Below are 22719 nucleotides of genomic sequence, written 5' to 3'. Positions count from 1 at the left end.
AATCATCCTCCACTCTTTTTCCACAACATCGTTCGTAGGTGCTTTTTGATGAGACAGCACTGTATTTGGATGCATTAATTTTTGGTTTTATTTTGGATATTTCTGAATCATTCCATTAATTTATGCAACTTTAATAGTGTTTGTTTATTTTAATTTTCATGGATATATTTCCTTTTATGTTGAACAAGGAGTATTTAACCAAATTAGCATATGAATAAGACACGTTCACGTTATTAAAGTGGAAAAAATAAGCTTATTTAATTATTTTCACACATGTCTGAATACGTTGAATTTCAACGTATCTAAATAAAAACGTGACAGAAGTATTTATCGTGACCAACCTTTTAAACCGATGTAATCATTAATATTTTCCTTCATTGGCGAATATTTCTAGCATTGAAAAGTATATTAGTACAAAGATATGTTAGTACTTGCATTGAAAAACGTCGTTGTTTCTGTTGTCGAGCGCGTGAATCTTCTTTTGTGGGTGGATTCCGATTTTACTGTTTTTAAAGTTCCGCTTTTATTTCATTTTGAAGTTTATGCTATTGGCTTTTGCGAATAGTGTAATTTTGAAGTTAAAAAGATGAAACCTTTCGGGTCAGGAGCAGCGAATTGGCCACGGATAGGGCTGAAGGGATCGAGAGATCGCTTTAGGGATTTAGGGCTGAGCGTTGGCCCTCCCACCTTCTCTCTATTTTCAAGGTTTGGGATTTAGGGTTTTTGGTTTTGAATTCAATTCTGTTTTTATGACAACGAAGTAAAGCAGAAAGAAGGTTTAATGCAATTTCTATGTTTTGATGTAACATTTAACCATTGTTAATCCTGATTATGTCTATATTATTAAACTCCGCTACACTACCTTGTACCCCATGTTGAAGCCCAACTATGGCTTGATCTTGCTAAACAAACTCTCAGCTTTGAACTCCCAATCAAACCATTGATTTGGAACTGCTTAGGCATTGCTTTGAGAGGGCAGTGAAGGGCTTGTTATTATGTGCTAACATGTGCTTGGATCACGAGATGAGTCCCTAAGATGCTATCACTTGTTCCTTTCTTAAAAAAAATACTCCCAAAAGAATTTAAATAACGGCTGCAATATGATGTGTGAGTATCATGGGTTGAGACTCGAGCTTTTATGCTAGGTCGCAGTGTCAGTTTCAGGCATGTTCCGGCAGGCCAAAACTCTCGGACCATGACACGAGCATGCATGACAGGTTATTTTCTTTATCTGTCTTTGCCTAATTGTAGCACAGATGCTACAAAGATTAAGGCCCTATGATATAAGTGGAGGGATCAGATTATAGAGTTAACTACCAAGAAAAGATTCCACCCAAAGAAAGGTAAATGAACAGGGAACAAATGAACTAAAAGTTGAGGTGGTAGATTGATGGTTAGTGCCACAGTCATGGGGCAAAGAAAAGGCATCTCATCGATCTCATCCTCAAAGTCTTTTACAGAGAGCAACAAGTAACAAAATTTCCAAAAAAAATAAAACTAACCAAAGAAAAGGTAGAAGAGCATTTCAATAAATCATATGCATAATGCCAACAAGATCTCATGGAAGATCCGAGATATGGTTCTAAAAGAAGAAGTATAGACAATCAGAGAATGACATCCCTGGAAATCAATCAGAAATAAACAACAAAAAGAAACAATCTTGAAGACCATTTTTGTTTGACTTGTGTTATTTATACCAACTATCCTTCTATGGGCACAATGATCATACTAGGTATTAACAGCAGACTGCAGTATCTCATCACATTAGCAAAAGAGAAGTGTTATCACCTAGAGGTATCCAGGGAAGCCTCATTAGCACCTTGGCATACAATCAAAACCGGTCAAGAACCATCTCAGCAAATGATCAACTATGGCAAAATAATGCGCTTGGAGTTGAAAACATTGTGTGGGTTCCTTGCTCATCAACATAACGTGTTGCTAATGCTTTAGCAGAATATAGCCATATCCCCTGTTCAATCAGAAAACTTATCATGGGTTAAAACCTACTAAATAAAACTACATGATACAGAAGACAAAAGGACCAACATTTTGTAGCTAAAATTACCTTCATGCAAGTCCAAGATTTTGTAGTTGATTACAGTGTGGGGTTGGCAAATCCTTATTCCATCGGCGCTTATGGCGTTCTACATGGCAATACCGCCACAGCATATGTTTGTAATCCTTAATGACATTATCCTCGATATTAGCTCTAGCAGCAGTTCCTTGGGGAAAGTTCACATCGAAGGTTGATGATTTGACGAAAAAATCCACTCCATATTTCTCGGTAGTCTTGGGAATCTGATAGGAGTAATTCCTAAACAAAGAGTAATCAGGCTCGGAACCGGGCAGATAAGCAAGCAGGAAAATCAACAAAATCGGCAACATTTGAATAAGAAGCAATAAATTAGGTCCTCCTCTATGCTGCTCCTCCCTCTGTTGATGACCACCCATTCCTCTAGTCCTGTAAACATGTGTCGTCCTAAACATGTCTCCCTGACCAAAAAAGGACCTAAATATCTCATCAGGATCAAAATCATCATCAAACAAATCATTCCCATATCTTCTCCGTCTCTGTCTCACATTATTCCGCTGATTGTACTCAAATTCATCAACCAAATCAACTCGATCATACTGCCTCCTCGAATCATCATCGCTTAAACACTTAAATGCCTTGCACACCTTCTTAAATGCTTCCTCAGACCCAGGAGCCTTATTCTTATCTGGATGAACTTTCAAGGACAATTTCTTATACGCCCTCCTGATTTCATCAACGGAACAATTCTTTTCCACACCAAGAATCGAATAATAATCACTGTTTCTCTTAATCTGCCTGATCAGCAGAACATGTTCCTCGGTATAACTTCTCTCCCCATCAAAACCCTCATCCAACTTAGATGAGCCGCCATTATTTTCATCGCCTAAAACACGCTTTTCATCAACAGAAGAAACCGGGGCTGACCCAGAATCGAGATTTTCACAAGCATCCAAAAGCTTATCAACAGATAAAGTACAGTTCAGGCGTCGAGCAATTCTAATGAATTTGAGCGCACGCTGTTTGTTACCAGAAGCAATTGCTTCTTCAGCAATGCGAACACATCTTAAAGCCTCGTCTTTATTACTATCCATAATACCAAGTTTCTCTAAATCCAAAACCCTAAATTTACCGAATGAAATTTCACAAACTTCAATTTGAAAAAAATACAAAATAGAACACCTAAATCAAAGGGAAATACAAATTATTGAAGTGAAAAATTCAGCAAAAAGGACAAGCATAAAGTAGAAATATAATTCAAAATTAAAGAAACTCGCCAGATCGAAAATTGGAAGGAGGAGAGAATGAGAGAGATGGGGTTCACTAGAATTCAACTGAATGACGTGAATGACCCGGGTTTTGAAATTTATACCTTTCGGAAATCGAATGATAGCACGCCACGTCAGTCTCAATGACGATATATAGAGTAGAAGATCTAAGCTTATGGCTCTTTTTCTTCGTTTTTTCATCTTAGAATCAAACCGGATCAATCGGTCCAATCTGTTAAACCAAGAATAGGTGGTCCAGTCGGTTAAACTGAGGACTTATTTTATTATTTTTAAAACCATGAATTATATAGTATTAATATTATTTATTTTATATCTTTAACTTGCAAAATATAAATATTTATCATTAAATATTCATTAACAACGTTCATACATCATACAAATACAATTATTTTAATTCAAGATTAAAAAAAATAACTTTTTTATTATTGTGATCATTTACTAAGTTCTACATAAATCAAATTATCTTTGGAGACAAAATGGGATCTATTTTTTAGAACGGTAATATAGTGTACATGGTCCCGGCGAAATAAGATGATCTTTGAACTTAAAACTGTAGTTTTTGAAAGTATTATTCAAGCAAGCAAACGAATGTTGAACGAATCTTTATGAGCGGTTGAGTATTTGGGGTTGCAACCTTTTGGTGGGGGTGTGTTACTACGAATCGTAATGCCAGATGGGAACCTCCGTTTATTGGATGCCTTAAGCTTAACACGGATGGAGCACAGGGCCATGGGTCGGGTTGACCCAACCCAAAAAGTTTACCTCCTTCATCCGATCTGATTCGACCCGAAAAATATATACACTCCACCCGACCCGAACCCGATTTTTTGAGATAAAATCCGAACCGATCCGACCCAACCCAAAATAATAATAAAAATATTATTTTTATTCGATCCAACTCGAATCCAATCCGACCCGAACCCGATTTTTTTAAGTATCCAACGGGTCGGATGGAACCATCGAATTTGGGTCTCATGCCCATCCCTAAGCACAGCGAACGGATTCAGGTTTGGCTACTTGCTGTGGTTTCCTTCGTGATCATTTGGGGGTTGGATTAGCGGTTTTTCAAAATCATTCGGTTGTTGTTCAGTGTTGAGAGCGTGGTTGTGGGGTTATCCATGGCTTGAAACAACGAAGTGCAAAAGATGATTGTCGAAACGGATAATAAGGAAATGTTCACAGTTCTTAATAAAGATCTTAATGTGCATAGTTTTTCTTCAATGATTCCTCAAATTTAAACTCTTTTTGATTGGGGATGGAGGTTGTCTTATAATTATGTGTATCGCAAGGTATGACTAAACTGACTTGGAATCTACCGTCCGGTATCTAGATTTTTCAGACTCCTCTCATGACAATTGCAGACGTTCTACGTGGGGACATTTTACAATCACCAACTGAAAATGAAGTTAGCTAGGTGACCTGTTTAATCCCCCATCTTTGTTTTATCCTCTTTATATTAAAAAATGATTTAAATTTTAAATTTAAGGAAAGATTAAATATGTAAAATTTAAATAAATGAAAATTAAAAATCAAATTTAATCTTCAATGAGTAATTTAGTTATTTTATGATTTAATCAGTAATATTTTTATTTCTTTAATTATTTTTTCATTTTAAATTTATTTTTGATCAAATTTCAATCACACATTTCTCATAGAATATTCTTATAACTTCAATTATTATTTTTGAAAAAACAAATCTTATTTCTTTTAATTTTTTTAAAATTTTTTATTTTGTTCAATTTGATCTTTGACCGTAACTCTTTATAATTTATTTATTTATTTTAATAAATTCTTGACTCCTTCAGAGATGGACCTAGAGGGGGCAGGTGGGGCAGTTGCCTCCTAAAATTTTTAAATTCTTATATAATTTAGATATACTCTTTGTATTTTTAGTTGAAATATGTTTTCGCCCCCTAAAATTTTATAAGTTCATATCCCCTTTAAAACTTTATAAGTTCGCTCCCTCTAACATAAAATCATGCACCCGTCCCTGGACTCCTTTATACTCCATTCAATACTTAATTTTTATATATTTAAAAAAATATTATAAATATATAATTTTAGATGATATTTGATTTATTAAATAACATTACAACTCTTACTTAAACATGAATATATATATATATATATATATATATATATTATTAGAAATAAATGTTTAAATTGAAACCAATTAATATCATTATAAATAATTATATTTAAATTTAAATAGAAACTCGAATAAATATATTCAATTTGAATAAGTTAAAATTTTATAAACTCAAATTAATTAATTAAATTATTAAAAAATTAATTACTTAATTAAAAACAATAAAATAATACTCATAAACTCAATTAATTTTAAAAAAATTAATTCAACTCGATTAATACTCACCATAATCCTATACTAACTAAAGGAAACATTCGGCCCTATTGCCAAACAAGGTTATATCAGAGATTCGCCTCAGCTTTAAGCTTAAGCCCAAACCTAAAAGCCTAAATCATCAGCCGAAACCCTCGTTTATAAATACCTATCGTCCCCTTCTTTCAAATCCTGTCTAGCTCTCTTTACTCACTGTCGCCTTCTCCCATTGCCATACCTAATTTTCCCAGTTTCTCGCTTCGATTTCTCAAAGAGAGAAGCTGCAATCATGTTGGTTTACTAAGATCTAATTACCGGTAATTGTTTTTTTCTGCAATATTTCTTCAATTTTGATTTGCTTTTCACTGATTTATATTGTTTTCTTTTCTTTTTGGTTTCGTGATATTTTCTGTGTTGTTATTATATCTATGTTTAGTTCTTATTTGGTTATATTTGATATTGTTTCGATGTAGATTTAGTCAGTAACAAAATTAGAAACCCTAACAAAATTTCAGATTTTATCTGTCGTGTCTAGAAATTATAGTAATCTTTGATGTTTTAAGCTGAAAGAAGTACTGATCTTTTATTACTTTGCATCGTGAACATGTCTTGGAGTTGTGTCGATGTAAGTGTGTTGAACCAACTGTTATTTGATTCATCTTTCATAATTGAACTTAGGGTTATTTGATTTAATTGGATTTTTGTTGATACACGTGTGTTGGACTTTGTTTGATCTAGTTGAGTTGCACGAACTGTCTTTTTTCTAATGAAATTTAAAATCAATTAGCTTCTGGATTTGAAATTTTTAGTAAACTCGTTTCTTCTTAAAGCTAAAATATACAGGTTACTTTTATTACTATGCGTATTTTTTTTAATTATACATGTTAATTGATATTTCAGGTGACGAGCTTCTTTCTGACTCATTCTCCTACAAGGAAATCGAGAATGGAATGTTGTGGGAAGTTGAGGGGAAGGTTAGTATTTTGGTTTAATTGTTAAGTTTAAAGATTTAGATTCTTTATCACGTTAAATTGAATTTAACTTAAATTTGTTTTTTTGCTATTTTTAGTGGGTTGTGCAAGCAGCGGTTAATGTTGAAATTGGTGCCAATCCTTCTGCTGAAGGTGCAGATGAGGATGAGGGTATTGATGATCAAGCTGTGAAGGTTGTTGACATCGTTGACACTTTCAGGCTTCAGGTTAGCCGGTTTTACTCTTAAAATTATTTTCACGATTTTTCACTTTTTGAGTTTTGAACTTGAAAAATGTATTAAGATGCCTCTTGCAGGAGCAACCTGCTTTCGACAAGAAGCAGTTCATTGCCTACATAAAGTTCATCAAGAAATTGACACCCAAATTGGATGCCAAGAAGCAAAAAAGCTTTAAGAAAAACATCGAGGGAGCAACCAAGTATTTGCTTGGGAAACTGAAGGACCTTCAATTGTGAGTTTCATTTTTCTGTTACCATTTCTCTTGTATTTCATCAAGTTCCTTTTCGGTATACCAAAACTATGGAATCTTTCTTGCAGTTTTGTCGGTGAGAGCATGCTCGATGACGGATGTGTGGTGTTTGCTTACTATAAGGAGGGTGCTGCCGACCCAACATTTTTGTACCTGGCTTATGCATTGAAGGAGGTCAAGTGCTGAGGTTTGAAGAACCAAGTACTTGCTAAAGTTTTCGTCTTTATTATTTTTCTTACTCCAATTTTTCCTGTCTTCTGTACTATTGAGACTATGTTTCATGGTTTTTGACGTTTCTGGGATGGTTTTTGTTCTATGGTTTACATTAAAGCTTGTTCTTAATTAGTATCACATTAAAGCTTTAGTTCTTAATTTATTTGGTCTGATTTTTGGACAAATTTGCTATGGTTTACATTAAAGCTTGTTCATAATTAGTATCACAACACTTTTACCCCCTTTCTTATCTCTCAAAATTATAACTTACAAGCCTGAGGTATTATTTTTCTGAAAAATAAAAACAATTAATCTATTAAATAAAAAAGACGTGGAGCTAACTATATCCAACCTTTAAGGTTGGGTCATTTGTTTAGTCTGGTTATCGTTTGAGAAGTTTTTATTAGTCTTGGGTTGAATATGTTCAAAGTTTGAACATTCAGATATCCTTGCATGGTGTTTAAATTCTTAAGATATTTTCTGTATGTATGATGTTCGAATTTGAGATTTCAAGAAATAATAATAGTTTATTAACTATGAGGTCACGTGAGGTAACGTGGTTTGTGGTGTTTGAGAAAATTTGAGTAAAAATATTAGATTGAAAAATGAACGGAGTAAGAAGATTGCGAATTTGAGTTTCATGGTTTGAGATTTACCTGAACTTTTTCTTTAATTTCAGTATATGTGTTTATTTTTAGAAAATTCATAAGAGAAATCCATTGAACTACGAAGGGATGGATTTAATATTAAATATTTTCCTCTAACTTTTTATTTAAGGAATGATGCTTTATTAAAAAAAATATTTGAACAATATCATCTCCTTTCTCTTGCATATAATTAGTAAAAAAATTGAATTTTCTTTATCACGCCTCATATTATAGTAATTTTTAAAAACTATTTTTTGTAAAAAAAATTATGTATATTGAAGGGATAATGACCAATTTTATTGTTCCTTTCATCCGTTATGAATAATAAATAGATCAACGATATTCACCGCGGCATCGTTCGGTACAAAATAAAAAATAGGAAATTAAGAGGTACGCTAGAAACAAAACCAACGTTGATGGCATTTCTGCCACCAAATCAAAAATCTTTAAACCGAAACATAATTATTTCAAACATAGCCGTTCAATAATTTTGAAAAAACAAACAAACAAAAAGTTTACCCAAATATACAAATATCGAAATTATCAACTTTATATAGTTTTCCATCTCTCTATAAATTTTGATTCAAATTTATCCAAATTTTCCTTTTTTTAATATGTACGATCAAAGCCTTCGTACAATCAAGCTGTCTTTTATACTGCAAATCTTGAATCGCCGACGTCCCTCTTCATTTCTCATTAGCTGGTAATTTGTTTATTTATTTATGTTTTCTTTTAATTTTCTTTTGTAATTTGAAATTGAATACGTGAATTTTGATTGACATTTTTTTATTTTGATAGATTTAAGGAAATTCGCATGAATTAATGCAAATTTCATTTTTTTTGGAAGAATGTTCTTCGAATTCGGATTTTTATTCTGCTATATTTAAATTTATTTGTTAATATTTATGTTTGTTCTTTTTGCGGTGATAAACAGGTTTTAAGAATTGGCTCCTCAAAGACGATCGCAGCGTTACGTAGGTGGCCAAATGCATCAAAGCAATGCAGCCGCAACAGTGCTTTACGATCACTCCAGTGGAGAGTCCTTGCACAACGCGGATTCCGCCTCCGGCGGCGATCCCGGTGATGCCGTCATGGCGCGGTGGTTGCAGTCCGCTGGATTGCGGCATCTTGCCTCTACGGGCATCGACCAACGCCACCTTTCCGATCTCCTCATGCAGGTAAAACAACCAACGCTCTACATTTAATTTCCACGTGTACATTTTTAATGCTTGAAATTTACTTCGAAATTTCAGTTTTGGTGGAACTTTGTTTGGCCGTGGCTATTGCAGTTTAATTAAGGGAAGTGTTGTTGAAGTTTCCACAATGTTCTACGCCCAATCATGTGCCCCTTTTTTACTATTTACATTCCATGATTTGATGGAATGAATATGTTCTTTCCTCCTTCGCGTGAAGTTCTGAAAAATTCACCCCACTTTTAGTATGAACAGTTAGGGCGACAGACATTTTGAGAAAATCGGAGTTCATAACTAGTTGATCATTCTTCTCATGAGTTTATTATTATTTTTATCTCATTTTATAAGTTTTAAATGGTTTTACATTCTACGGATTCTTAGATAATGAGAAGTTACCGTTTCATTATTGAAGGGTTATGGAGCACAATCTGCAGAAGAGAAGCAGAGGCTTGTCACATTAATGAGGAACTGCAATTTTAATGGGGGATCTAGATCGGAGCCATGCATGCCAACTGGCCAAAGATCAGGAGGGTTCTTTTCTCCAGATTTCAGGGGGGATATTGGATTTGGGCTTTTGGATCTTCATGCTATGGATGATACAGAACTTCTGTCTGAGGTATGGTTTAGGACACTGCACCTAACTTTGCTTGAGATGTCTATAATAAGTGGTTCCTGGAAGTTTAGGTTGATAACATCCAACTCTACTATTCTTTTTTTATTTTTGTGGTGATTTGATTAGATATTTCTTGATGTTGTTTCCTTATGATATTTTTTAAAATTGTCAAAAAGTTTGCTTCAATTTAAGTTTGCATATTCGGGTTTAGAAATTTTGATTTTATTTGGTTGCAGCATGTTATGCTTGAACCTTTTAGACCATCACTAATCATGCCTGATGTGAACAAAGCGTTGCAAAATCAATCTAGTACTAGCCAGCAGCAAAGAAAAGAGCAAGTTTATTCAGATGCCATATGCTCTGCCAGTGAAAAGGAGACCAGCACGAGGGAAAATAATGTTGCTAAGATTAAAGTTGTGGTATGTTGGTTTCTTTCCATGGGGCTTCATTTCTCTCCCCTCTTTCTCACCTTTCTGTAGAGATGGGGACATCTAAGATTATAGTTTATGTCCTCCGGCTTAGTGTCTTTTTTGTTCCTTTCATTGTCATCTTGCTTTTTTGTGTTTCATTATATATGTTCTGGACAAAGTAGATGCATGTTAAATGTCATGTAAGCTAAAAAAAATCTCTAACATTTGGTACAAGGTACGTAAAAGACCATTAAACAAGAAGGAGATTTCTCGGAAGGAGGATGACATAGTAATTGTGAAGGAGAATTCTTTAACTGTCCATGAACCCAAGCTAAAGGTTTGTCCCTTATTCACTGCAGTTATGTGACATCGCTTTGTATTCCTGAGATGAATATTTTAGAACTGTTCTTACCTGTTTGATATGTCATTTCACTCGTTCTTATATTTTGCTTTAATTGTTATACGAGAGGTGGACTTGACAGCATATGTGGAGAAGCACGAATTCTGTTTTGATGCTGTTCTGGATGAGCATGTAACCAATGATGAGGTAATACTTGGTTGAAATCTATTTCCTTAATGCTATCCGAACATGGTTCATGAATAATGTTATGACCAAAGTTTGTTGATTTGTCAGAAAAAAAAGATCGATCTAGTCTATTGTTTGATTCAACAGGTTTATCGTGAAACTGTTGAGCCGATAATTCCCATCATCTTTCAGCGAACAAAAGCTACTTGTTTTGCTTATGGACAAACAGGTGCATAGTTTCTGAACTTTCTTCCAGATTGGCAGGCACATGTGCTACATATATTATGTTCTGTTTTTCTATGCTTCATGCTATATTCGCGTGGAAGGAAAATTGTTCAATATCAACGGCATCTATATACTTTTTTTACATGAAACTAGTTCTTTGACCTTCTTGGGGAGTAAAATTTTGATTTAAAATGTACAAACATATTTTCTGTTTGTTATTTCTATTGCATTGTTTGATGTTTCCTCTCATACCTGCCAGAAACTTCTTCTTTGATTTTTGTAGATCGTTGCTCGACTCTAAGTCATTTACCATATTCAAAGAGTTGGGAAGAAATTAGATTCTAGTTAGAACCGGAAGTTCACAATGCAACCATTACCTCTGAGAGGTAATGGTAATGTGGCATGGTTTCTATTTTTGCTTTTTGCACGTCTCTAGAACCAGAAGTTCACAAGCCAGAAACTTCTGTTTGATTTTTGCACATCTTTAGGTCATGGTAATGTGGTATGGTTTTTATTTTTGCTCTATGTCATGGAATATTTACCTTTTTAATTTCAGGTAGCGGTAAGACGTTCACAATGCAACCATTACCTATCAGAGCTGCCCAAGATCTTGTTAAATACTTGCACCAGCCAGTTTATCGTGATCAGAAATTTAAACTGTGGCTTGGCTTTTTTGAGATCTATGGCGGGAAACTCTATGACCTTTTGAGTGAGAGAAAGTATTTCCCTTTTCTTTCCTTCCTGCTTCTGCGTCTTTCATTTCATTTTATTTTGATTTCTTGAAGACATTCGTGATTGATTTATGATATGTAATGACTTAGGAATGTCTGCTGCTCTGACTGTTGTATCGAGCACAATTTGTCATTTGTCAAGCACACGTTTTCTCTTTCAAGATGAATGTATTAAAAACAACTAAATCGCATGTTTTAAATTTCCTCCTATAGGAGACTTTTTATGAGAGAAGATGGGAAACAACAAGTCTGTATTGTTGGACTGCAAGAATTTGAGGTCTCAGATGTGCAAATGGTGAAGGAATACATTGAGAAAGGAAATGCTGCTAGAAGTACAGGCTCTACTGGTGCAAATGAGGAATCTTCAAGGTCACATGCTATTTTACAACTTGTCATCAAAAAACACTCCAAGGTGAAAGAGTCCAAGCGGAACAACGATGGGAATGAGTCTAAAGCTGGAAAGGTTGTTGGGAAGATTTCTTTTATCGATCTTGCTGGAAGTGAAAGAGGTGCAGACACTACTGACAATGATCGACAAACTAGGTAAGTTCGAATTTTACTGTTAATCGTATTAACATGTATTGTTTCCTACCCAACTTGGTTGGTTGAATTCTTGCCAGGATAGAGGGTGCTGAAATTAATAAGAGCCTTTTGGCTCTTAAGGAGTGCATTCGTGCTCTGGACAATGACCAGATCCATATACCATTCCGAGGGAGCAAACTTACCGAAGTGCTACGAGACTCTTTCGTTGGTCATTCAAGGACAGTTATGATCTCCTGTATTTCTCCAAATGCCGGTTCATGTGAACACACTCTCAATACTCTGAGATATGCTGATAGGTATCCTTGTTTCTATAACGAACTTTGTTGCAGTATATTGTATTTACTTTCTGTCTAAATGAAGATTATTGCTATCCGACTAAACAGGGTTAAAAGTCTTTCAAGAAGTGCTAACTCCAAAAAAGATCAGTCTGTAAATTCCTTACCGCCAAGTTATAAGGATGCATCTCCTGCCTCAGCTGCCTCAGATGTAGAAGATGCATACGAGAAACCACAGGAAGTAAAAGTTGTCGACGTTGGTCCAAGGCTTGTCGACAAAAATGTTTATAATCTTGACTTCGACAATCGGCTGCCGTCGACGTTTTCTTCAAGCCAACCTTTCAATAGGAGGGAGGAAAGTGGAACAGGTTCTGGCCCAACGGATAAGGAGAGATTTGAAGCGAGTAACTCTTATGGTGGTTCTACAATTCAAAGAACTTACTCGTCAACTTCTCAAACTTCAGTTGATACGGAAGAGAAAGTGCAGAAGGTGTCACCGCCTCGTAGAAAATCAACTAGAGAAGAAAATTCTGAGATAATGGGGAACTGGATCAAGAATGATGGAGGAGGATCTGATTTGTCTGCTACAAACTCCCGGCAGGCAAATGCAGTTAATTATAACCGTACAAGTAGTTTTGGAATCAGACCATATAATCCAGAGCCTCGTACAGATGGAAGTATTAATTCAGTACTCGAGGTAGGAGATCTATACGGTTAATTTTGTTCTGTATTATAAAAGGGTTCACAGGATTTTCTTCGTTGAGTATACGTTTGGTTTGTTGCAGGAGGAAGAGGCTTTAACTGCTGCTCACAGAAAAGAAATCGAGGATACGATGGAGATTGTTCGCGAAGTAAGTAACCTTGCTCATACAACTTTACCGAAATCCATGCCGATAATTCGAGATTGTGCATCATGTTCTGCGTCTTTATTTCAGGAAATGAAGCTTTTGGCTGAGGTGGATCAACCGGGCAGCCAAGTTGACAGTTACGTGACCAAGCTGAGTTTTGTGCTTTCACGCAAGGCTGCCAGCTTGGTGAGCCTTCAAGCTCGCCTTGCCAGGTTCCAGCATCGACTGAAGGAGGAGGAGATACTAAATCGGAAGAGAGTTCCTGGTTAAGAGCAGCTGTTCATTCTCTGCTTTCATTGCTGCATCCATTACCGTCCTATAATTTCATATCATAGATAGTCACGGTACTACTTGTCCCGGCGGTCATTTACATTAAATATTTCTACAAACAGATAAGTTCTCTCAAACGATGCCAACTTGGTTCCCAGCAGTCGATGAGGCCTCCAAGACAGAATTCAGCTTTTTTTGGCACAAATCTCGGGTCATTCATGCCGGCATTAATCTTGCTGTTGGTGCTTATTTGGTGGCAATAGGGCGGAGTCAGGTTCACATCTGTGATGAATCTGATGCTTTCTAGTGGGGTGGCAAAGGGAAATGCTTTGAGAAGTCATTCGTAGAAAAACAGTGTTATTTTTTGAAACCTTTTTCCTTGTTTATTTTGCTTTATAACCTCAAAGGGCACATCATTCGTGTCAATGTAACATTCTATAGATTTATGAAATATATAAATCTATTGTACCAAAAGGAATATATAAATCTATACAGTATATAAAGATTCTAATTAAGCACACATTGACTTAGGTATTTACAAAAAGATTATTTACTATTACTTTTTAGTTTATTTATTATTTAAATGAATTATAATTTCATGGGACAGTAAAAATATATATTTAATAAATATGTCTATTTAAATGTTATTTAATATATTCAAATGACCATAAATTTTAACTTTAACCCCTAAAACCTATAATCTTTAACCCTAATGATATAGTTTAACATTAAAATCTGCTTGAAAATTTCTTTCAACATCATCGCAAAATATTTTTTATTCAAATTTATAGTGTTATTTTTTAAAATTAATTTTTTAATATAAAAGAAAATTAAGTTTTGGTTCATGTTTAGATCCGTTTGAGAGAACTTATCTGTTTGTAGAGCTCAAAAAGTTCAAGTCAATAACGTTGTTTCAAATGGCTCCTGATTTGTTGAAGCAACGTAACCGACCTGAACTCGGAGTATTGTATTATATGTGTAGAAGACATTCATAAAAAATGAAAGGCCGGACTCAGAGGAGGCTTCCAGTCGTTTGGCTTGGCAAAGCCTTTCGCGAGACAAACTTGTCAACCATTCAAGCTCTGTCGATGATCAAAGTTGTTTCTTCCCGGTAGTGTTTAGGTAAAAGCTTTGGAAGCAGCACAAATGGTAGTGGTGGAATACATTTTCAGCCAAATTATACGAGTGCAAGAACAAGCATACAAGCATTTCAAACACGGCATCCGAAAACCTTATTGGACACATCTGAACATGAATACGAAGATATTAATCTTTTGGAACGTACCTATATTAGACACTTTCATGTCCAACATTCGCACCTTAAGTTACCCGGACTCGGAAGGATTCGAGTGTCGGACTACTTAAGTCTCCAAGTCTCGAATTTTTTTTTTTTGGATTAGTCTCGAAATTTTGGACACGAGTAGTTGAACACCTTTTTTATATTTTCCTTTCTATAAATTAATAACACAATATTTTGTCACCCAATCTCCCAAAAAGAAGGATTAGCAATGGAATGGAAATAGACAAGTATATGAGTAAAAATCAAGAACAATAACGTAATGAACTTCAATTGAAGCCATTCCAGCTAGGAATTTCCACTCTCTATGCCATTGTCCGCGATAGACTTGCAGTCACGATAAACACAACAAACCGAAAACGTGTCCAAGGCATATTATGAAGAACCCGAGATCTTAACAGTTTTAAAAGATGGATGAAGCAAACCCAACTCATCTTGAACTTCAAGTGGATTACCAGTCTCATTCCGAACACGCTTAACTCTCCGACTGGCCAGCGATTTATGCCTAAACCCGTACATTTGCAGGATCTGATTATCACCAAAATTAAAAGCTCGATCCATCTGTTTCAAACACCTATCGACCGAGTAATCCCCAAACTTCCCAAAAGGTTTACACCCCACAAAGTGAGTAACCAAAGGCCACCGATGATCCCCTAATCCGGGAGATAATTCTTGATCATTTCCTCGTACCGATCCACCAAAATCCCCCAATAACCGTGCAGATAATAAGCATTCTCCAGATACACTTTCTCACCCCATTTCTCTCGTTCCTTGACCAACAAGTAAACCATTGCAGACTGATCGTTGGCTTCGAAAACCGGCCTACCCTTTAGTTCCCTAGTCAAAATCTTCCCGGCGTCTTCCCTAACCTTCCCTTTCGGACCCATCGGAGCCCAAGCATCTAAAAGATCAAGCGACCATTGACAATTCCTCAACAAGAAACTACCCGTATTTAAACCAATCCAATTCTTTTCATTATAAACCATTTCATTCCAACCATGCATAACCAAATTAGAATCTTTGTACCTTTCCCATGGAAGCTCCTACGCCATATCCGTAAACATCGCATCACTTTCCATCCACCAGAGGAACTCGATCTCCGGATGCGAAAGCAAAAGCTTCCTAATCAACGGCAATTTCGCCCAAAAACCAGCCATTTCCGCATCCAACAACGCCATTTTGTAAAAAATCTCGATCCCGTGTAACCTACAGTAATCGATCTTGTTCTTGATCGATTTCAGTAAGTAATGGTCGCCGACAGGGCTTTCGCAAGGTTTGGGCGATGAACCGGTGACGAGGAGGACTCGAGGCTTGTTTGGACCGATGAAGTTCGGGAAATTCGGGTTGTTGGTGAGCCATTCGGATCTTTGTTGATCCCAATCGAATATTTTAGGCCCGAGTGAGTACAGTTTGTTCGGGTCGGGTTTTTCCTTTTCGCCTTCTTCATCAACGAGAATCTTGGCGATATCAAATTCCGCGTAGCTCTTCTCGTTGTTATCATCAGCCTGAGCAGCGTCATTCTGAGCTTCTTCAAGTAACCGACGGGTATCGACGCTCCTGTGAGGAGTGTCAGAGCCAGCGTGGTGGTTTTGGTTTTCCAAGGCGGCGGAGCCGGGATTTACGGGGTTGATAGTGCCATGTAGGACAATGACGGTTATTAGAAGGCATAGGAACCGTTATTTTGGTTCGGGAACGGCGAATTCATAACCATCGGTCGGACATCTTGGTTTCCTTGCCGGCTCGGCGGCAGGTTCGGATGTAAATTAACAGAAAATTGAGGGGTTCGGGATGCAGGTTAAGACGGTGGAGTGGGAAAGTGAAGAAGGAAGGAAGGAAGAAAAAGAGGGAAAATTGAAAAATAAATGGAAAGCTGGAAACAGAAATAAATTCTGCTTATTTAGTAATATTTTGAAAAGGTCCCCATATTATATACTTTTAGCTGATTTAATCTTTATACTATAATTTAATCATTTCTAACCTTTCTATTTTTCAAAATGTGTATTTTCTATTCTTGGAGTTAGCTTGTTTTTTTCATTATTTCAAATCCTTGGAGAATCAATATTTATTTTTTAAGTAGACTAAGGTGTTATAAGATAGTATCTATTCAGATTGTTTTTTAATTTATAACAATACATACACATCTTGCATATATAACTACTCGAATCTAGATCCTTTATAGAAAATAATATTCTCTTTCTACGATTAAGATGTTTTAATTTTTAAAAATTTCATTTTGGTTTTTAAAATTGAAAATACCTATTTTGAATATATTGGATTAAAAATCATAAAGAATATGATGGGTTAATCAGCTCAAAATATATAGTACAAGGACTTCCTAAGGAGTTTCTCCTTTTATGTTAGGTGTTTAACGGGAGCACATTGTCGGAGATTTTATTTCATTTTAAATATCTTGATGATTTGTTTATAACCGTCGATCCCAATGGTGGGGTCTCGTAAAAGTAGATCGGACGGTGTCAGCAGTTTCAATGGTAGATTGTGTCAAATCGTCCAGTATGGAGTCCCAATCACATGGGCATCACATCACAACACAACACGGTTAAGGCATTTTATTTATTTAAATTGTAAGATTTTATTTTATGCTATTTACTATTATTTGATATATTAGTAGATAAAAAATTTGTTCTTTTTATAATTTTGTCAAAGGAATTTAGAAATTTTTATTTTTTTGAATTAATATTTGGAATTCAAGTTATTGAATAACTCATTTTAATCAATATTATAGAGATTTATAATAGGATGATTTATTTAATTTAATATATTCTATATATTATATCAAGATTTGAACTCTTAATTTTTAAATAAACCTGAAATAAAATTAGTATAAGAATACTATTTTTGAGTCGTTAGATGGATTTAAAAAAATGATTGAAAATGTTAATCGATTAATATAGAAAGAAAATGGGATTAAAGTAATGTAATATTTTAGGTTGTAACCGTTTTTTTATTGAATAAATTACTTTCCGGATTGAAATCTAAATTGTTACACTAAGTACCATAAATCAGGTAGATTGAAAATTTTTCAGGTTAAAACCTAAACCGATGCCATAAGTTTTAAGATATTTTCAATTGAGAAATTAATATAATATTTTAGGTTGTAACTAATTTTCTTATCGATTATGTAACTATTTAGGTTGAAACAAATAATATTTTAAGTTTTAACCTAAAATATTATGTTGAGTATAATAAATTACGTAGATTGGATAACTTTTCAAATTAAAACTTAAGATGTTACCATAAGTTTTGAGTTTCTTTTCAATTGAGAAAATAGGGTACTATTTTAGGTTATAATCGATTTTCTTATCGTATATGTAAGTTTTTAAGTTGGAATCGACCTAAAATAAATTATGTAGATTAATAAAAAAGATACCCTAACTTTTGAGTTTCTTTTTTTTAATTGAGAAACTAGGGCAATATTTTTCATTGTAATATAACTTTTTAAGTTGGAACCAATAACATTCTAGGTCGTTACCTAACTTAAATGACATAATAAAATATGTAGATTAATTAACTTTTCGAGTTAAAACCTAAAAATTTATCATAAATTTTGAGCTTTTTAAATTGAGAAATTATAATAACATTTTAGGTTATAATTTTTTTCTTACATATTTGTAATTTTTTAAGGATTATTGTTATCCCTAATGGTCTCATATTCAAGTCCGACATTTACAGATTTTTGATCGCTCATTATCATATGATTATCTTTTGAATAAATATTATCTTTTGAATAAATATTATTTTATAATAAACCTAAATTAATAAAAAAATGTTGTATTGATATAAAAATATACAAATATTTATAACTTTATTTATTTACGATGGAATAAATTTTAGTATAAATCCATATAAAAATATATTTTAATATTTTAATATACTAAACGAAATTTCTTATAAAAATGGGGATTAAAAAGTAATTTCATGTCGTCGTTGTCACTCTCGTTATCTCACTTATGTGAGCGTCGCCGTTTCTCTTTATCTTCTCCTCTCTTAACCAGCGACAAATGCTAATAATCGAGAATGGTAAATTGCATTTTATTGATTAAATTATTTCTCTGTAATATTTTATTTAAACCGAATTCATTCATTTTTCTAAACCTTAATTGAAGATTATTTGTTAGGGATTTGATTTCCCGTTAGTGAATCTGATCTGTTCTTTAGTCAGAGGCTAACATATTAGGATTTTCTTTTTCCTGCCGAATCATGATTTAAAATTTCTGTAGTTTGTTTGGCTGCTAAGAATTAATTTAAGTATTAGATTATGTGAATCAACCGGTTTCGAGTCGTTGGACGATATGCTTCTTTTATTTGGCTTTTTAATAGAGTTAGATATGTCGTAATCTATTGCGAAATTGTAGATTTTCCCTCTGATGATATGTTCGGCTGCTGAGAAATGCTTGGAAAGTAAACTCGAGTATTAGATTCAAAAGTTTAACTATGTGGAAACTGATCGGTTTCAATGATATACTTCTTATCTTCAGATTGTTGATGGAATTAGAATTACTAAAAATAGCTGTGCTTTTGATTGCTTTTTTGCTATGGTGACATGTTAGAACGATTGAAATTTTGGCGTCTAATTAAGTTGATATTCACACTGGCTTTTGGCTTGAACTATGCATTCATTGAAGAAAGATTTGCTTCCTTAAGCGGTTACCATGCTTTCTGATTCGATACGGTAAAGCTTAAATCGATACTATTGATTTCATTTTACTTTTTATTCAGCAGGATGGGAATGATTCTGTAGATCCAAAACAGGACACTTCTGATATGGCATTTTTCGTGAGTTCAATTCTCCTGCACTTTTATTTATGGTGAATGAATATAAGACTATTTCCATCTCGTCATGGTTATTCAGACCGTGATGAATTTAACTATGCTATTTAGGGGATTCACCGAACATTGCGCTGAAACTGTTAGACCATCTTCGAGATGAGGGTTCTATGGTTTAAAAATGACTTTCATCCAGCCTTTACTGAACTAAGTCCATTTTCTTTGCAGGTTCAGAATCTACTTCAACAAATGGTGAGTTCTTATTTTCATTTGCTTTGAGATTCTGTGTGGAATTAAAGGACAATGCGTTTTAAGCCAATGTAGCTAAGTTTCCTGTTTGATTACATGTTGCAGCAATCAAGATTCCAAACAATGTCGGACTCCATCGTAGCGAAGAATATCCTTTTACATATTGCCTAGTAACTGCAAAACACTACTAGGAAAGTAAATCTTGTTTTGTTGATTTTGGGACCCTTTTGGTGGTCTTAAAGGTTTGAGATTGCAATATACAAAATCGAGGCATCTTACTCGTTCCAGTGCTGTTTCTAGCTCATGTTTGTATATTGTCGGGTAAATTAGCCATGAGAGGGTTTTTGAATTTTGATTTCACTCGTCGTTGTTCCTTAGGTGATACAAAAGCCAAAATGAAGTAATTTCATATTCATTAGATTTATATTCTCCTGTTCGAAACAAAATAAAACACTGCATTTTACTTGTGAACATTTTCTTGATCTCCTTGACTTCAATGCACTTGATGAGATGGGCGGCAGGATAGACGAGTTGGAGAAAAACGTCAATGAACTCAGAACAGAGTTGGGTGGAGAGAACTCTCCCCCTTCGGTTCCTCTTGCGGCTAAAGATGATTCCAATTCCCCGAGTGGGTCATAACTGTGTTCTGTGATAACTTGAAGGATTTTGGCATCTAAATCCATGGTATTTCTAGACTCTATTGCATTTGGTACCTGATTTTTCTCATGGAAAACCTGAATTATGCTAGTATTTTTAATCTATACATATTCTAAAACTAGACTCGGGTTTAAGTATCGAATGTATATGTTCATTTTTTTTCAGTCTTGTGTGTTTCGTGAGTCGTCGTCCGGATATTCACGCGCCTGAATGAAAATTCTACCAATCTAGTAAAATAAAAATTTAATCAATTTATTTGAAAATTCTGACGAGGAGCCAAGTTGATAAAAATAGATGATTTTCTTAAATCTTACTCTTGTTGGGGTAAGGTCTCGAATCTGAAGAAGCAAATGCTAGGAAATCGGAATCATGTTACAAAATATACATTACTTTTGCATCCAAAGTAATCATTGTTTCAATGGCTTTGCTCTTCTCGATCCCTTTTAAAACAAAGTTATTGGCAAACGACTAATGAAGAGACTCACTCCAACTCCGGCTCACCGAAATCGGCTGTCCCCATATTCGACTTCACCAAGAGAGTTCAACCAACTGGTGCAATCGAAAAAGTCGATGTTGCCTTCTGGGGTGATTTCTGCAAGTTCATTATGTTGATAGTCATAAATTTCAACACGTCCCCACTTTGCAAGATAGATATTTGATAGTTGAAACTTGAAAGTGCCCAATGAAGCAGTGACGGATCCGCGCTTTGGTGAGGTTGAGTAATTATTTACTATGATATTCGAAATTTATTAATTGTGTTTATCTTAAAATTTTATTTTTACCCACTCTACATAAAAAATTTATGTTGTCAATATATATATATATACTCATCCTCAAAAGTATTTTTAAATTTATCGCTAAAAGCATCCATGACTCTTCCTCCATCTCCAATACTCCATTTTTCAATTCAAATATAATTCTTAATCTTTAAATTACCCGTAAGTTACGGATTTTCAATTCCTAAATAATATTTAAATAATATGATTAATTATAAGAATTTAAAAGGATCATAAAAAAAAGAAAAAACTAAACCTAAAATTTAAGCATAATACGTCAATTAATGATAAAATTTAATTTAACAAAGTTTATAATTATCATTTGAATTAGATCACAATTTCAAAATACAAAATATATATATGATGAAACGAATATAAAGACTAAATATATAACTTATACATAATATAAAATCTAATAAAAAATTTAATCATTTTAACTCACAAGACTCAATTATATTTTATTCCCACGTTTAATCAACATAATCTTTTTATCGATCTCCTCTTTTAAATATATAGCTCTTTATTCACAATTTCAATTATTGACCAATATATTACTTTCTTTTGGACCACGTTTCATCATTCAAATAACTAATGAAATGATTTCAAAAATAATAATAATGAAAACTTATAATCAATTACAAATGGAGAGTTTAGAACTGGTATTCATATCTTATTTGCATGTATTTTTTTCAATTATTAAAATCTTTTCATCAGTTTTTTATATCAATTATTTAATATTACTGTATTAAACCGAAATAACTCTGCTAAGTGAATCAAACCTTAATCAGATACATCTGGATATAAATAGATAGCTTAAACTCTTACATAGCTACTCATATTATTTATTATTTATTTATATAATTCACCACAAATAAAAAAAATTAATTGAATCTAGTTAAACCATAAACTTCGAATATTAAAATTAAGGGATGAGACACTATATTCAATAAGCAAGGTATGTGCTTCGAATATTGATATTTGTGAATGAAACACTATATTCAATAAGCAAGGTTTGTGCTTCGAATATTGATATTTGTGAATGAAACAAACTGAGTTTGGAGGATATTCCTCGTCTCTACAATACTCGATCCAAATTAATCAATTAATGAACAAGGCACTAATGATCATTAAAAATATGAAAATTAAAATATGATAATTGGCCTATGGCTTTCTTCTTGATCTAAATTTCCTTGAATGTTAGCACGTAAAGTTCGAGGATTCGGCTAACAATTTTTTCCCATTTTTTATGATTCAGAAGATCTCCAAAATAATTTTATTCATATTAATGCATTTATTTTTATGTTGTATGATATAATTTATTATAATGTTAGCAACTATA

General features: G+C 34.0%; 4 protein-coding genes and 1 pseudogene across 6 annotated transcripts; 3 read left to right on the top strand and 2 right to left on the bottom strand.

The window, feature by feature from the left end:
• Window positions 1-1599: 1599 nt before the first annotated feature.
• LOC120158259 (chaperone protein dnaJ 49-like) lies at window positions 1600-3342 on the bottom strand. 2 transcript variants are annotated; one of them, XM_039169147.1, is made up of 3 exons: window positions 3310-3342; window positions 2066-3236; window positions 1600-1969 (listed from the first exon to the last, which is right to left on the bottom strand). In XM_039169147.1, the coding sequence occupies exon 2, from the start codon at window positions 3124-3126 to the stop codon at window positions 2068-2070; it is 1059 nt and encodes a 352-aa protein (XP_039025078.1). In that variant the 5' UTR covers window positions 3127-3236; window positions 3310-3342; the 3' UTR covers window positions 1600-1969; window positions 2066-2067. The 2 variants fall into 2 exon arrangements, with proteins under 2 accessions (XP_039025078.1, XP_039025082.1); XM_039169151.1 differs by lacking the exon at window positions 3310-3342 and having other exon boundaries at window positions 2066-3267.
• Window positions 3343-5842: 2500 nt separating this feature from the next.
• On the top strand, window positions 5843-7408 carry LOC120158276 (translationally-controlled tumor protein homolog). Its single transcript, XM_039169156.1, has 5 exons — window positions 5843-5979; window positions 6563-6636; window positions 6732-6860; window positions 6950-7104; window positions 7191-7408. Exons 2-5 carry the CDS (start codon window positions 6613-6615, stop codon window positions 7306-7308), a joined length of 426 nt encoding a protein of 141 aa, XP_039025087.1. The 5' UTR covers window positions 5843-5979; window positions 6563-6612; the 3' UTR covers window positions 7309-7408.
• A 1203-nt stretch (window positions 7409-8611) lies between these two features.
• Window positions 8612-14055, top strand: LOC120158238 (kinesin-like protein KIN-13A). Its single transcript, XM_039169132.1, has 13 exons — window positions 8612-8685; window positions 8917-9160; window positions 9588-9791; window positions 10025-10207; window positions 10434-10535; window positions 10668-10745; window positions 10872-10953; window positions 11506-11668; window positions 11894-12223; window positions 12301-12519; window positions 12607-13195; window positions 13284-13349; window positions 13434-14055. The coding sequence occupies exons 2-13, from the start codon at window positions 8969-8971 to the stop codon at window positions 13614-13616; spliced, it is 2391 nt and encodes a 796-aa protein (XP_039025063.1). The 5' UTR covers window positions 8612-8685; window positions 8917-8968; the 3' UTR covers window positions 13617-14055.
• Window positions 14056-15254: 1199 nt separating this feature from the next.
• LOC120158228 lies at window positions 15255-16650 on the bottom strand (annotated as a pseudogene).
• Window positions 16651-18845: 2195 nt separating this feature from the next.
• On the top strand, window positions 18846-20769 carry LOC120158019 (heat shock factor-binding protein-like). 2 transcript variants are annotated; one of them, XM_039168968.1, is made up of 5 exons: window positions 18846-18951; window positions 19654-19707; window positions 19927-19950; window positions 20053-20095; window positions 20450-20769. In XM_039168968.1, exons 1-5 carry the CDS (start codon window positions 18949-18951, stop codon window positions 20584-20586), a joined length of 261 nt encoding a protein of 86 aa, XP_039024899.1. In that variant the 5' UTR covers window positions 18846-18948; the 3' UTR covers window positions 20587-20769. The 2 variants fall into 2 exon arrangements, with proteins under 2 accessions (XP_039024899.1, XP_039024893.1); XM_039168962.1 differs by having other exon boundaries at window positions 18934-18951; window positions 19651-19707.
• The last annotated feature ends 1950 nt before the right edge of the window (window positions 20770-22719 follow it).

Source organism: Hibiscus syriacus, unplaced genomic scaffold (genome assembly GCF_006381635.1).
Source record: "Hibiscus syriacus cultivar Baekdansim isolate YM2019G1 unplaced genomic scaffold, ASM638163v2 tig00002841_pilon, whole genome shotgun sequence".
NCBI lineage: Eukaryota > Viridiplantae > Streptophyta > Magnoliopsida > Malvales > Malvaceae > Hibiscus > Hibiscus syriacus.
The sequence above is the reverse complement of the archived record's forward strand: the minus strand, read 5'-3'. Positions and strand labels throughout refer to the sequence as shown.